This window comes from Fusarium redolens, assembly GCF_020744475.1.
Source record: "Fusarium redolens strain MPI-CAGE-AT-0023 chromosome Unknown BKA55scaffold_1, whole genome shotgun sequence".
NCBI lineage: Eukaryota > Fungi > Ascomycota > Sordariomycetes > Hypocreales > Nectriaceae > Fusarium > Fusarium redolens.
Genome location: NW_025763664.1, coordinates 5,361,800 through 5,376,889, shown reverse-complemented (window position 1 = coordinate 5,376,889; position 15,090 = coordinate 5,361,800). Strand labels below are relative to the sequence as shown.

Sequence of the window (15,090 nt, the reverse complement as noted above, 5' to 3'; positions counted from 1 at the left end):
GTTTATCCATGGGGGTATCTATATCCAACACGCCTTACACAATAATAAACTCCTCCTCTTCAACCCCATCAAGGTCAAAAACCTCCCCATTCATCATCCCGTGAACATAACACTCCCCAACAAGTATCCACGTCCCGTCGTCCTTTCTCCTTAGCAAAAACGGCGTTCGACCTCCGTATAGCACAACAACAACATCTCCAGCTTGCATAATATCCGGCCCAACAACAAACCATCCCCCAAAAGTTATCGCAAAACCTCGATACCGCGTAACAAGCGTTGCTTCATGGCTCCATTTGAAACCATCTCCCGTTTGCGCAAGCTCTTGTATCTCTGGTGAAACAGCACCAGGTTTATCTAAGGCACGGACGAGATACGCTGCGCCGTTGGCGAGCCACTCTTCCTTCGGAATACTCTCATACGGCCGTGAGCGATCTGCTCCGATGCATGCATTTGTAAGTGTTTGCACAAGGGCGAAAAAGGCAGAGTCGCCGTTTCTATAGCGTTGTCGTAGGCTGAAGGGTTGGTTTCGACCACAAATATCTCGCCATAAGCCCTCGATGGGGAGGCGAAAAGGGTTGTTGCGACGGAAGTGAAAAGCGTTGTTCCAGAAGATCCACGATGGTCGACGGATACGATCTAAGCGAACACCGTAGATGTGAAGAGCTTGTGTTTCTTCGTCGATATGCAATTGAGGTCGATACTCCCCTGATGCTCTATGAGGAGTCACAGGGGTTCCCATCAGATGTAAAGGCACAACACGCCAGTCTGGAACCCAAGTTGGTAAATCTCCCCTCTTCATAATTCGTTTCTTGTATGTAGCTGGTATAGCATGACAAGCAGACAAAAGCAGAAGCGATTCGCACCCAGAGAGTTCTCTAACTGCTACATCGTAGAAGATATCTTCTATCGATCTGCTGTAATCCGCCACCAACTCTGCAAGGCTCGAACTACCAGTGCGAATGGAGAAGTGGCCAAGAAAAGCATAGACATGATCTCGAGGGTCTTTGGATAAGAGATGCCTTGCACGGTGAAGTTCGTATATGAAGGCTGCGCGGTTATGGTTGACATCGTATGCCTCCTCTGGCTCAACGAAGCGTTGATATAAGTATCGGATGTTAGGTGTGAAGACGGCGAACCGCGAGCGTAGGAAGTGGTAGGTCGTATTCAAGATGCCCGCGACTGATGATAGAATTTCCCAGTCAATTTCAGCGTCGCCCCAGTAAAGAGTTGCCGGTGCTGCTGTTCCTATTTCTTGAACAATCCATATACGATTAAACTATTCTCGTTAGTATAAAGCTCTTGAGTGTCTCACATAAAACTCACCCATGGCAGCCTCGATAGATTTGAGAACGGCACCCAAGGTTTTCTATCCTGACTTAACAATTCTTCTGAATGAGCTCTTTTGAATTCATTATGCAGCTCCTCGTTCTTAAACACTCCATCGAGGTAGTGAATCATGTCCATAGCCGCCTGCCCATGCCCTACCTTGTCTTCTCCAAGCCATACCAAGACATGTTTTGCTCCCTTATAAATAGCATTCATCAGACTGACTTGCTGACTTCGTTCGGCAATATCGTCCTGATTGATGCAGACTTGATCCGCCCACAAGCGTCGCTGTTTAGTTGCATGTCTCATACGACGGAGAGCGCCTTCAATGCTCTTCGTTAATGGAAGCGGTTTCCCATCGCATGTAATCTCAGAGGATCGACCATCTGTTCCCCAGCAATATGAGATAGCTTCATATTGTGGATTGAGATCAAGATTTTCGAAGCCGAGATGACCGACTAATGGGTCATCGCCCGTACCAGGCTCAAGAGTGAGAATGCGAATTGTAAAGTTATTTGTGAATGGTGTATAGATGTATGACTCTGGAGCTGTCGGTTCTGATGGTTGGACGACATCGGCCATGGATGGTAATAAAGATACAGACGAGTATTGAGCCTTATTCGTGAAAAGAGCCTTAGAATGAGAGGTTGAATGTTGATGGTGAGAAATGTAGTGCAGACCGAAACTTGAAGGCCCAGTTCTTTTAGATCGTTTTCGCGAAACCTCAATCGACGGCGTAGAATTATTTTCTTTGAAGATTGTCAAATCACCAACATGAGCTCTTTTTCGAAAAGCACGTTGACTCATTAGTCGAACTGGAGATGTAGACTTAAGGGACATTGCAATTATCACTGAATTAGAAACGGAATGATACGGTACTTAACAGAACCAACGAACGGTTACTAACATGCAACACAGCCACTCATCATGGTTCTTTTGCGGAGATCCATGCAGGCAGACTTTACAGACAATAGGTCAGCGCTAAAGTCAGGTTAGAGATGCAAGAAGGTATGCAAGGCATAGTACATCACGTAGAAACAAACAGATCATAGCCTTCAATGTTTAATTTGTGATATCGAGCGGCGGCAGGCCTTTCTATCTAACTATACACAACTTCCCTGTGTCATCAATCGTTCCAAATAGGAGATAAAAACAAAATAGATAATGCGATGAAACCTCGTATGGGCGATTTATCCTTTGTGCCAGTAACGCCTAATCCCATCCCAATTCCGCTGGGAATCCCAAAAGTTACAAATAAGAAAATAATGAAGCGCTTAGTGCATGTCCTTTTCCCATCCCCCGCAGTCCACTAAACCACTGTTTACAGGTCAATGGTAAGAAGTTCTAACCTTGATGTAACAGCGTCACAGCTGGCGCTGATACGTTGCACGCGGGCCATAGCCAGAGCAGCTGCACACTCTTCCTCACCGGCATCGACAAGTTCAAGACGGGCGAGGACCTTTTCGGACTCAACACCGCCAAAGATGTCAACATGCGATAGACCCTCAGTATCAAACTCCTTGGGTTGCTCAGTGGTGGTAATAGCGGTTTCAGTGTGGAACAGGGCGAATTCAGGATCAGACTCAAACTCAAGATCAATAGGTGCGGCATCAACGGGTTCGGAAACCTCAGGCTTCTCAACAGGGCGCTCAATGGCGGGCACCTCAAGCTTCTCCTCCTCGGAATCGAAGATGGGCTCAGCGAAGTTGGAGGTCTTGCCAGAGAGAACAGAAGCGTCAATAGCATCAGGAAGCTCAGGGGTGTCGACAACAAAGACTTGAGGCTGGAAGTTGAAAGAACCATCGAGAGTGAGCATGGAGAAGTCCATGTTCTGCTCAGGGATCATGGCCATACCGATCTGGTGCTGAGAAGATTGCTGAGCGTTGTAGGGGTTGATGTCCTTGGGCACCTGTCGCTGCTCAGGTTGAGGCTCAACCTTGAGCTGAGGAGTCTGCTGAACAGCGGTAGGGTTGCTGCTGAGGTTGTCCAAGAAGTTGGAGAAAGAAGGCGAAGAGAGAAGCATACGGGTGAGGTCGGTCAGACGCTTGTTCTCGTCAACAAGAGCACGGTTCTGAGCTCGGAGGTCACCATTCTCGCTGACCTTATTGGCAATCTCAGACTCAAGCTGAGTGATGTATTCTGAGAGGTAATTAGCAAACTGTTTCAATTAATCGCGAGGGAGCAGACTTACCCTTTCTGCGGGAACGGAAAGCACGAGCCGAGACCTTGTTGCGAAGCTGTCGTCGCTCTTTGCTGCTGAGCTTCTTGCCCTCCTCACTAGCCAGGAGGCGCTCATCCTCATCCATCTCTTCTTCGTCCTTCTTGGATCGGGGAAGATTGGCCATGGGGCTTGTAGCCTGGCTCTCGGGCATTGAGGGCTTGGCTCGCATGGAGTTCAGGAGCTGAGTGATCTTCTGCTCAACGATAGGATCTGTAGGCTGAGGAGCCTTGCCACGAGACTTGGGCTGAGATGCTTGGCGTTGAGCCTGCTGTTGTTGCTGAATGATCTGCTGTTGCTGTCGCTGTTGAGCCTGAGCCTTGGCAAGAGCGGCTTGAGAGTGAGCGCCGGGCCAGAGACGGCCGTTGTTCTGTGTAGGTAGAACGGGTGGTGAAGGAAGGCCAGCGTTCTCTTGCTCAATACTGCTAGGGTCGACAGTGAAGAACTGTTGTGTGTCGGTCTGCGACTCAAAGTCCATGTCCATATCCGAAGCACCCAGAGTAGCCTGCGAAGGAGATGTGTTGAAATCAAACAGATCGGCCTCGGGGCTGAAGGTGGTTAGGTAGTCGATGCTACGGAAGTCTTGGTAGCCAGTGTTGTTTGTCTGGTTAACGGCCATGGTGTTGGCAATAGCACCGGGCACAAAACCCGTCTGTTGTCGATACATGTCATAGTTATGACTAGGACCGCTCAGGCTCTGGGCAGTTGTGGTAACGGGAGCAGCGACAGCGGCTGAGATAGGGCTCGCGAAGGTAGCCTTTGAGGTTCCTGATGGTGATACTGAAGTAGCAGGAGATTGGAAGTTGTCGTACTCGGTAAGATCGAGGAGGGCGTCGATATCGACGTTATTCTGGCCAGGAGCCGACATATTGTTGTATCAGTTCGGCGATACCGGAGGATAGAGTCTTAATGAGTGAGAGATTGAATTCGTCGCCCAAATGATGATAAGTGGAAGACTCGAGTATTGTCGCGATAGATTTGATCTGTTTGTGTTATCTTGTTTAAGTGATCGGTGAAAAGTAGTTGTTGAGAGATGGAAGTTCTGTGACAGAAGCGAATGTTTGGAAGTTGAGAAGGGGAAAGATGGAACCAAGCAGAAAATCGGGAACTGGGGAGGGACCGTGTTCTATGAATGGGGTGGGTGCCTTGGTCGGCGGTACGTACCCGCCGGGTCCGACAACAAGATCCCCGGCGTGTCAGGGAGGAAGCAGTTGGTGAAAGCCACTGAAGCCCACTTAGAGAACCCACTATAAACATGCTCAAGGCCCCCAACTTCAGGGACTCGGCCCCTGAATTGATTCCATTCGAGCGCTATGAGCCGCTAGATCCAGGTCTGTCTGTCAGGTAACGCTGCCCATTGTCAGGGCTGACCAGGGAGCAGGGATAGATCGGCGGCCGGGAATCCGACTAGTGAGAGAGAGGAGTGAGGACGCGTCAGCTCTTTTCTTGGGTGGTGCAAGCCAAGGGTGGAAGCCAAGGGCCAAGGAGGTGGATAACTCATTGAGGCAGCGCCGTAACTCTCGGGGCCAATCAGATTCAGCCTCTGATGACCGAGCCTCTCAGAGACAGCAGCGAGCGTGTCCCTGTTTCGCCCTCCGAGGGGTGCGAAGCGAACAAGGTGCGAGAGTCTAGCTCCAAGAAGAGAGCGAAACGAACGAGCAGAGACGTCTGCGGCCTGAGGATGACGACGCTCAACTGCCCCTTTGGGACAGGCTTGGTGCCAAAAAGCCCATGATGGAGGCATGGCGCTGGCCTTTTTGTTCTTCAGAGTCTCATGGCTCGTCTTTGGCTGCGCTTTTTCGTATGCATTTCTGGCCCATCGTCGACTTCACCTGCAGATGCAGCTACGAGCTTACGTCTCTCATCCTCTGAGGCTTCGTGGCCTGGGCTCAATCTGGTCAAGCCTCAGGTTGATTATTCTTCTGCCTGCGTCTGAATACCATCGTCCCCTCTTGTTTGAGGTTATCAAGCTTGATGCAGACAAAAGCACGGCTAAATAATTCCTCCGTCCAATAGTTCTGATATGGTTCAATGTGATGGAGAGGATCAATCTCATCGTCACCGTTAATTCCGGCGGCTGCTCCAACCGGACGGCAAAGCGGCAGCCCATTGCTATCGGTTATGATGGCTGGAATGCTCGTCAGCGACTTGCTACAAGAAGCCTCTGACCACTGATGTGTGAACTATGCAGACCGGAGTGCAGTAAACAACAAATACCAGCCAATTCACTGATCAGCGTTGGCGGGTAGTGAAACTTGTCTTCCGTCCGACCCGAGCGTGGCTGTACAAAACAATAGAATTGTGCCCTTATACTGGCTGGTATGCTTTTCAAAGCTTGTCTCCTGCTACTGGAGTCCACTATTACGATATTCAAGTATAGATGCAGCTACTTTTTCCTCAAGCGATGCATTGGCAACTCAGATCCTCAGGGAAGAATCGCTATATGATTCATTTCCCTCGATTCTTGCTCATTTCAATAAGAAATGAACAGACAAGGCCTTGCCTTACCGTAAAGACATTGCGGGGATGACCGCCACCATCAATATTATCTATCGATTGCACTGCCACCGCCTTCATATCCCAAAATCCCACCAGCGCGAGCACAGTCCATTTCAGAAGCCTGAAGGGGTTCATTCCCACCGCTCGCTTTCCTCTTCTGTTTTACGATACTCCATCTCTCATTGCTCGCTCTTCATTACCGTTTGCTCACTATCTTCTACTGTGCCACGCTGCTATAATCGTGTAAACCCACACAGTAACATCAGTGGGCACCCATGAGGCTGTGCCATCAAAGTTGGAGTCTTGGCTTCCCAAGTAAGCTCAATGATCGTCGTTCTTGAGATGGTTGGACCACTCATCTTCTCTGGTGGTCTCCATCGTGCCACAAAGAATGACATCGGGTGTTAATAACGCCGTTATGCCGTCGCCGGGCTCTAGATGCTGAAGGCACCGAGTAAACTTCGGCGTTTACAGTGCTGTCAGTATCCGTACAGAACGGATCTGTGTTGACATCCAAGCCTCAAACCCGGTTTGTTTTTTTGCCACTCCCCAACCAATGAGTGTTGAGTTCCCGTGACAAGACAAACCGATCGACAGTCTCGACAAAAATAGAACTTCCCAGTTTGTGGTCGCCCTGGCGCTGGCTCAACTGCCGCCCTGATTATCTTCTCCACTGCCCCTGACGATGATGGACAATGACACAAGAGGATACGGCGTTTGCCGTTATTATGAGTTTCATCCAAAATGCTTTGCTATGCATCCACCGAGACTTGTTTCACAAAACGACGGTTCTTCTTTCGTCGACAGTGGTTCCCTCACTTCATCCCACATACCGGAAGCCTCAAACAAGCTTTGGCTACGGGGTTTTTGCCGTGGCGGGAGTCTCGAATGATGGTCGATCGACTGATTATCGGTACCAGGCTTGTGGTTCACGTTACGGCTCGAGAATTTACCCCTTTTGGATTTGTTCTTGAATTCTCAGCCATCTGCAAATTCTGATCTGAAGTTCTTGGTTCAACCTTACGCCAAGACCTCGCTTTCGCTTTACTCAGATCTAATACAACTGCCGGCAGCGATGAGAGCTTAATTTGATGATCCTGGCCAAAGAAGATTTAGCATTGATAAAATTTCGCATGGTTTAAAGAGCACAGCCCATGCAAATTAGCCACTTTGGTCTGCTGGTCTTGGCGTTGCTTGAACTTTTCCGTGAAGCTAGATCGTTAGTGACTCCAGTTCCGAACCGCAAGCACATAGCCTCTGCCAAGACCGTGATTAAAGCAAGAGGCAATGAGGCTTTCAAACTGACCATGCTATAATAAAAATAGCTCCTGGTGGATGTTGCTTGCGCCTCGGTGAATTTGAGATCGGGATACTTGAAGGTCACATGTTTAATCACGTGGTCAGGTTCACGTGACAATGGGATTCAAAGGCACGTGATTGGCTACATGAGACAGCCTGATTCTAGTTTCAGCCTCTTGAGGCCATCCATCAACGGCCCCATCTGCATGCATTTGGAGAACCTCGTCGGAGCCTTACGCCCTACAACCGTGCGCGCCCAACTGCACTCGCGCCTGAACAGTCGTGTCTGACATATTCCTCGCCCGGCCAAAGTGTCAACTGGAACGCGCTTATCGGTTTGTATATACCGTGTCTATCTATCTGTGCCTTGTTGCGACTCGTGAAAGTTTGAAACGGTTTCGGCCGTTACATTTCGTCGTTGCATCGCATTGCATAACATAGCAGAGTATTGCGCAGCATCGCACGCATCGCGACAATCTATTCTTTTTTGCTTGTGTTCTCCAACCTTGAAGATACGTTCACCACCCTTGCATTTGCAGACAGGTACTGCAAAGAGTATCATCCTCTGCAAACATTTCGCGTTCTACTAGGCCTCAGAAGGTCCTATCAAGTTGCTATTTCAGTTCCCTCGTCGGAACATATCAACTAAACTTCTATCACTCGCCACTATGGTAAGCTAACCATAGCCATACAAAATGGGGAGAGAAAAACGAAACCTGCCCGCGGCTGTGGCAGGTGGCCCAAAGGAGAGGCATAGACGTGCACAAAGATCTCAGTATGATCATACAGCACCTATTCCCCCTGGCTTTGTTGCCAAACCAGCTCTTCCAAAGACAACCAAACATCACTCGTACTTCGAGTTTGTTGAAAACAAGGACAAAAAGAAGAAGCTTGAATTCCAGGTATAATGCAACTGTTGCGCAACGAGGTCATCACAGCACTCACCATCATGTATAGATTACTACAAAGAAAACACCCCCTCCTGGTTTCGAGTTTGTCCCTGCCGGCAACCCTGAACTAACTCAAGCATGCAAAGAACTATCACGAGAAAAAGATGCCATGATATTTATCGTATCGGTATGCAAAACATAAGATGTATAGGTCACAACCGGCTGTTGCTAACCTGGTCGCATTGAAGAACGCAAAAGAAGCATCCGGCTCAAATATCTTGGCTCACCAAGTCCATCGTATCGGACATCATGTTAGAGAAACAATCGTTGAGGAAGCCCGCGCGAGTCTAGGCCATGTAATGGAGAATATGCTTCCAGCAGCTCGCGGTGCCCCCGAACCCATCCCCGAATCTCAAGAGGAATACGATGCACAGGTCGACGCTGCCTTACGCGATCTCTTTCCCAGAATTCCAAATACCGACCGACGGATGATCATTGAACATGCTTTCAGACGGGTTTGTCCTCCTTTTCCTAACATCTTGATACAGATGAGATATTTATAATAATAGGATCCATCGAACAAAAACAACAAGGAAAAAGTAGGCCTTTCGGAAGACATAACCCTCGCTCGAAGGGTTCAACTCGCAGTGCTTGCTCACATTCGTCATACCCATACAAGGTATGACACTTTGCTAAGGGAGACCACATGGCAGAATGCTCGCAAAGTTGTCGAGGCCCTTTGTTTGGACACCCTCGTCAAGTGGCGAGGAGATGAGGAGAGTGGTCGGGACCAGCTAGATGAGATATTGAGGGAAGTTGTTGTGATATCCGACTCGGAAGGTGAGGAGTCTGGCAACGAGTCCGGCTCATCCATCGAAGAGGTTGTTTATCAGTCTACGAATCCCATTCCCAGCAGGCCTGTACAGAGTATCTCTGGTCAGGCTGGTTCCGGTCACCAATCTCCCAGACTCAACCCGGGCGCAAGAACGCCCGTCACGCCCAAACCAAAAGGAAAGGTGAAGAAAAACAAGCGTAAGACATCCGCCGAGAAGAAAGGACAGCGCGGATTCAAAAGGTACCAAGCATGGCAAGAAGCTATTGATCGAAGTCGCAATGTACAAGAGCCAGCTCCTCAATCTCCGCAAGGGCCATCTCCTCAGTACACACATGGCCCTCCGCCGCCTACGGCTCTGGTTCCTTTGGGTGATGAGTTGCCTGCTGCATCCCAGCTCAGACTTGTTTCTGGGGGTGCAGGGCCTGCACCTTATGAGAACGGTTATGTTGGGAAACCTCAGTATCCCGCAAATGGCCATTTTATAAGTTCAGGGTCACAAGTTGCCCGCAAGGTAAAGTCACCATTTTATGATGCGCCACCTAGCACACATCCGCCTGTGTCGAGAGTGGCCGATCGATTACAGGATATGTTGGTGCAATCCATTGAGCCAGCGTCTCCTGATACTATGAAACCGTCCTTTGTGCGTGCAGTACCTCCTCGGGGACAAGGCTTCAGAAATGAGCCGCCTATGACTACCAGTATACAGCATCCAGCCATCATCTCTTCTCCATTGCGAGGCCCTATTACAAGAGGCAAGCCCATGGAAATATCACGGCCTGTAATGGGTGAGCCATTGGTTCATGGAGATAGACCCTATCAAATCTCTGGCCACGATACCTCATCACCCCGTGGTCAAATGTTCGATGCCCCTGTGCATCGCTATAATACAAGATCTCATGGAATACCTGCTCCTCCGGCTCCTTTGGATCCTTCATATCGCTATGATACAAGATCGCGTGGAACACAGAACAACCCAGCGAGGATTTTAGTAAGTCGTCGGCCATATGACGAGCCGCAAAGACCGGGCGATCGTGATACCCAAGTTGTCATGGAAGATCGCGGTGGGTTCTATGAACGAGTGCCAGTCCATTCAACTGGAGATTTTCCAGCATCATCCCGTGATGAAGCAGGGCCTGGCTTCAGGCTTGCTCCGGAGCCATATAGAGTTGTAAGGGAGCAACAGGCGGCCCTTTGGCAAGACGGTTCCCGGCTAGTACCAGGCAGCCGAACCAACGCAAACACTGAGATAATCCCCATCAACCGCGTGCCTCTGGACGATCGACAACGCCCTATTATAACGGAACACCGGGCCGGACCAGCTCATGTCCCTGTGTCTTCAGGAGCTCGAGGTGATATTAGGAGCTACTTTGAGCGAGACCCTCGTCCCATCCGCTATAATCCACCTGGCCCAGAGCCTCGCCCGGTCATGAATGAGCCATTGGCACCAGGCTACGAACCGTACCGCGAGGTGTAAGCAGAATGTGACTCCTCAAATCAGATAGACACTAACACGGTATAGTCGTCACGAAGAACGAGTACCCGAACCTTTTCAATATCGGGAGCCAGTACATCGATACTACCGAGAAGAGCCCGTTGTTGCAGGAGACAGACGGTCTCCGCCTCTTCACCCGCGTCGAATGGAGGATGTAATTGTGCTTGAGTAATGCTGCATGATTTTGAGAAGTTCGAATACTGTTTGTTTTGCTCATGATAATGCATGTGCGTAAAGTATTTGAGCGCGTTGAGCATGGAAACAGGCGTTGGAGGTTACATTGTTGATATTGCAGTCCGGCAAAAGCGATGGTGATGGAATGAACTTTGGACGATGGCATGATCTGATGATACCCCGATCGGTGGAAAGACTTGACTACAATGACTAGTACTTGAATGGTTAGAACTTTGGACGATACATTTACACCCCATGATACGATGATGAAGTGTGTACTAATAGACTTCGTAATTGCTTGACTTTTATTTACCCTGAAACAACCCATGATCTAAACTCGAACTTGAAATATAAAACGAATGCCGAAACCTCATGACGCATCGAATGGGTATAACTATGGCATCTAGTTGCGTCCTCTCCTAGGCTTTCCCACGCCAGACACTCCATGTCTCTTCTCAACACCAAGTCCCTTTCGTCCTGCAGCGATGCCTCCTCTTCCACTCTTCCCGCCACGACCGGCTCCTCTACCGCGGAAGCTTCCACGGCTCCCCCTATCCCGTCCAGGGCTGATCCTGCTCTTGACTGTGGCAACATCGTTGTCGTCCATCTCGAAGTCCTCATCGTCGTCGTCCTTGGTGCGACGGTTGGAGAACTTGAGCTTGCCTCCGCGACCGCGCTTGGCGACATCCTTGCCCTTGAGAGCGGCGACGTAGGCACCAACGCCTGAAGCCTCAGGGTTAGGCTCATCGACGTCCATGGCGCCCTCGTCGTCACTGTCCTTGCCGAGGATGAGCTTGCCATCGAGGTCGACCTTGGCCTTGGTGCGTGTGGGCTTGCGCATTTTGACAGGCTTGGTAGAGGAGATGTTGGCCAAGGCCTTCTTGTCGAGCAGATCGAGAGGCTCGTCGTCATCTTCAACAATGTATGTCTTGCCACCCTTCTGGGCCTTCTTCTTTTGCCTAGGAGCCTCATCGTCGGATTCACCATCATCATCGGAGTCACTGCTGTAAAGGGCCTGGTCATATTCGTTCTCGAACTGGCGCTTGGGCTGAGCCTCGTCGTCGTCACTATCGTCGCCGTCATGCTCACCCTTGGCAGCATCCTTCTTCTTCTTAGAACGCTCCTTGGTCTTTCGGATGTTGACAATCAATTTCTTGTCATCATCAGGGGTGTTCTTGTGAATGTTGTCGTAGCCAAAGCGACGGACCATGCGCTCAAGGATGTGCTTGACCTTGGCCTTGAAGTGGCCCTTGTGCTCGTGACTCCAGACAATAAGGTTGGGCACGAGAGTTGAGAGGCGAGGAAGCATGAGCTCGACAGGGAGGCTGATAACGCATACCTTGACGAAACCCAAGCAGCTCTTGACGATCTCTCGGTTGTTAGAGGTAAGGAAGAGATCCATGGTCTGGACCAAATCAGATAGAGTAGCGTCGCTCAATTCGCTTCGGAACTCATATAGAAGTCGGCTGATGGCTGTGATAGAAGCTGAGATCATATGAGGGGTGCTACCAGCCAGACCAGCGCTCACCATGGTGAAGAACTCTTCGATATTAGCGGTTCCTGCAGGGGCATCATCAGGCATGTGAGGGACCTTGCTGTTGTCGATGAGTGTTCCGTTAGCCTGGACCATACGGTGTCCCATGCGAACGAGGAGCTCGTATGCTGTCTCACGGGCACGCTCATTGTTCTCCTTGCAAGAGATGACAACTTCGCTGAGCACAGCAGGAATGAAGTGAAGGGAGGTGTCGGGAATAAAAGGTAGGAGGGCGATGATGGCAGCAAGGCGCTCTCGTCGAGCAGGGGCTGAGACTTTCTCAGTGCTAGAGACGATAAGTTGCTGGAGCTCAGCACTTCTCTCCTGGAGAGCAGCTTTTCCGATCTCAGAATCCGCGAGGCGAGGGATGAGCTTGTACGCCTTCTTCTGAAGTTGAGGCTCCTCCTCCTTGTTGATGATGACTTCGGCAATCTTGAAAAGAGCGGCGAAGCTTTCCCTGGGGAGATAAACGGACATTGTGATAACGAGATCCATCAATGTCTGGGCTGTTGAAGGCATGTGATCCTTGGACTTCTGGCTCTCTTTCTTCTTCTCCACAGGCTTCTCCTTCTCTAACTCAGTGGCGAGCATAGTGCTGACTCGGTCGAACGTCTCCATCAACTCAGCGTTGGGTGTGATGCTGAGGAAGGTGTTGATGGTCTGAAGGATAGGGCCTCGGCTTTGGGGAAGAGTTTGCGTGTAAACGTTGAAGAGGACTGCGAGCATGTTGCCTGCAAAGTTGGAAAGGTACTGGAGGTTTTTCTTGGCATCAGCACGGCTGACTCGGCTCTGAAGAACGAGATCCTCCTCCTGGTCCTCAATATTGGCAATAGCTTGGTTGGATTCGATCAGAGTCTTGAGTGCCCTGCAAACATCCAGTCGCAACTCAACTTGCTTGTACAGGAGGTTAGCCAAAATCTCGGCGAAGCCCTGGTCGAAAGCATCGGTAAGATCCAGAGGAAGATCGCAGTAGCCGGGAAGAGTAGACCAGATCTGCTGGACAACTGTTTCGTAAATCTTGACCTCCATTGTCTTCTCAGCCTGTCCATGGTCAAGAACCCTTTGGAACATAACCTCACTGAGAGGAACCATCTCACTCTTGAAGTGAGCTAGGTTTGTGTTGCTAGTGTAATCTCGTAGAATAGGGAACATCCAAGCACGACCTGGCTGGCCCTTTGCCGGCTTTGCGAGGTTAAGAGGGAGAATGGAGAGAACAGCCTCGGGGCCCATTGCTCGGATAGCCTTTCCAATAACCTCGTCGGCCTCCTTCTTGTTGCGGAAAGAACCGTTCTCTCGGATTTCACCAATAGTCTTGGTGACGTTCATCAAGATAGGATAAGACCTCCATCTCAAAGTATCGAACATGGCTCCCAAAACGTTGAAAGTCTGGAGCCAAGCAGCCTGGAACTGAACAGTCAAAAGAGACTCTGCTGACTTGGCAAGCTTCTCGAGAACCTTCTCGTCGAAAATTGAAGGTTCGAGGATGACATTTCGAGGGATACAGTTGGCCATGAAAGAAACTAGACATTCTGAGGCGGAAATTCGAATGTTCTCAGAGGGTGCCTCGAGGAACTGAGCGACCATATCGAACAGCTGGGGGAGGTTCTGGAAAGTCTCCTCAGGCTCGACCTGGGCGGAAACATCGTATCCTCGGGACAGAATGGCGAGCCACGGGGGAACAAGTTGGGTGTCGTTGGCAGCTGGTCGCAATTCGGAGATGATTTCCATAAGTCGCGGGAGCTTGGCTGATGAGACCTCGTCTGTCATACCCTCGAAGATCATCTCGAAAATTTCGAAAGCTGCCATGGTCATGTACTCGTTTCCGCTCTTGGCAATGCCCAAGAGGAGCTCGCACAGAGACTCAATCTTCTTGCTAGGCCAGCCACCACTGGCAGCCGCAACAGTCTTGACCAGTTGAAGGGCGTGGATCATAGCAGGGTCGTGACTAGCATCGGCCTTCTTTCCCTTGCGCGCCTGCGCAATCTTGCCGGCGAGATCCTCGAGGTTCTTGGTAGCAGTCTGGGCGCACATGTCGGCAGCGGGATGATCCAGAGAAGGGCTCGGGGGCGGGTTTCGAAGAACCTTCTTCAGAGCATCTTGCGACCTCTTTCGCACCTTCGGTCGGTGGTCAACAGACATGTTCAAGAGTCCAGCAACAGCACGTCGAGGGCCGATTTGAGAGACAGAAAGCTCCCAAGAAGCCGCATCCTGGGCCAAAAGAAGAGATTCGAGACATCCTATGGACGATCGCAACAACATGGCCTCGGCATCCTGCAACAAAAGAACCGGGGCGAGAAGAGTAAGAATCTGTGTGAACTTGGATCGAAGGAGAGGTTGTGGGGCATAAGGCGTAACGACGTCGAGAAGGTAGACGACGGGAGTCGCCAATTCTGGGTTCACAGTGTCATTGCTGTTCGCCTGCTGAAGAAGGGCGAGAAGAGCCGCAAAGTATCCTGTTGGTGTGGGAGCCGTGTTCTGTTCCTTGAGAGTCGACTCGACGGCCTGGAGTACAACGACAGTCTGCAAACAAAAAGTTGTTAGTGTGCGACTCGAGATTGAAGACGCTTGAGTTGACAGAGAAAAGTAAGACATACCCTCTTTTGACTCTGAAGTCCAGGGGACTTGATCTTGTCCAGCTTTTCAGCCAGAGAAGGGGTCGCCATCTTGATTCTGAGCAATTCAATGCGCAACCACCAACTGTATTAATCGTTCGGTGAAAAGAGACCCCAGCCAAAAATTCCCAAATTTTTACTTGCTTATCGCACCCCGCTGAACCGATAAGGATTTGATGTGGGCTCCCTAAGTGTAAGCTAAGCCACATCT

At 50.2% G+C, this 15,090-nt stretch overlaps 4 protein-coding genes across 4 annotated transcripts; 1 reads left to right on the top strand and 3 right to left on the bottom strand.

Annotated features, from left to right (window-relative positions):
• Window positions 1–34: 34 nt before the first annotated feature.
• Window positions 35–1,908, bottom strand: BKA55DRAFT_495421 (heterokaryon incompatibility protein-domain-containing protein; the record flags this gene model as incomplete). The annotated part of the gene is made up of 2 exons (XM_046186282.1): window positions 35–1,276; window positions 1,324–1,908. 2 exons carry the CDS (start codon window positions 1,906–1,908, stop codon window positions 35–37), a joined length of 1,827 nt encoding a protein of 608 aa, XP_046057450.1.
• Window positions 1,909–2,372: 464 nt separating this feature from the next.
• Window positions 2,373–4,679, bottom strand: BKA55DRAFT_552406 (uncharacterized protein). The gene is made up of 2 exons (XM_046191429.1): window positions 3,518–4,679; window positions 2,373–3,465 (listed from the first exon to the last, which is right to left on the bottom strand). The coding sequence occupies exons 1-2, from the start codon at window positions 4,410–4,412 to the stop codon at window positions 2,648–2,650; spliced, it is 1,713 nt and encodes a 570-aa protein (XP_046057449.1). The 5' UTR covers window positions 4,413–4,679; the 3' UTR covers window positions 2,373–2,647.
• A 3,358-nt stretch (window positions 4,680–8,037) lies between these two features.
• BKA55DRAFT_589066 (uncharacterized protein) lies at window positions 8,038–10,731 on the top strand (the record flags this gene model as incomplete). The annotated part of the gene is made up of 5 exons (XM_046194876.1): window positions 8,038–8,244; window positions 8,300–8,419; window positions 8,481–8,747; window positions 8,802–10,537; window positions 10,587–10,731. 5 exons carry the CDS (start codon window positions 8,038–8,040, stop codon window positions 10,729–10,731), a joined length of 2,475 nt encoding a protein of 824 aa, XP_046057448.1.
• A 405-nt stretch (window positions 10,732–11,136) lies between these two features.
• On the bottom strand, window positions 11,137–14,930 carry BKA55DRAFT_498188 (NUC173 domain-containing protein; the record flags this gene model as incomplete). The annotated part of the gene is made up of 2 exons (XM_046186525.1): window positions 11,137–14,787; window positions 14,862–14,930. The coding sequence occupies 2 exons, from the start codon at window positions 14,928–14,930 to the stop codon at window positions 11,137–11,139; spliced, it is 3,720 nt and encodes a 1,239-aa protein (XP_046057447.1).
• Between the last annotated feature and the right edge of the window lie 160 nt (window positions 14,931–15,090).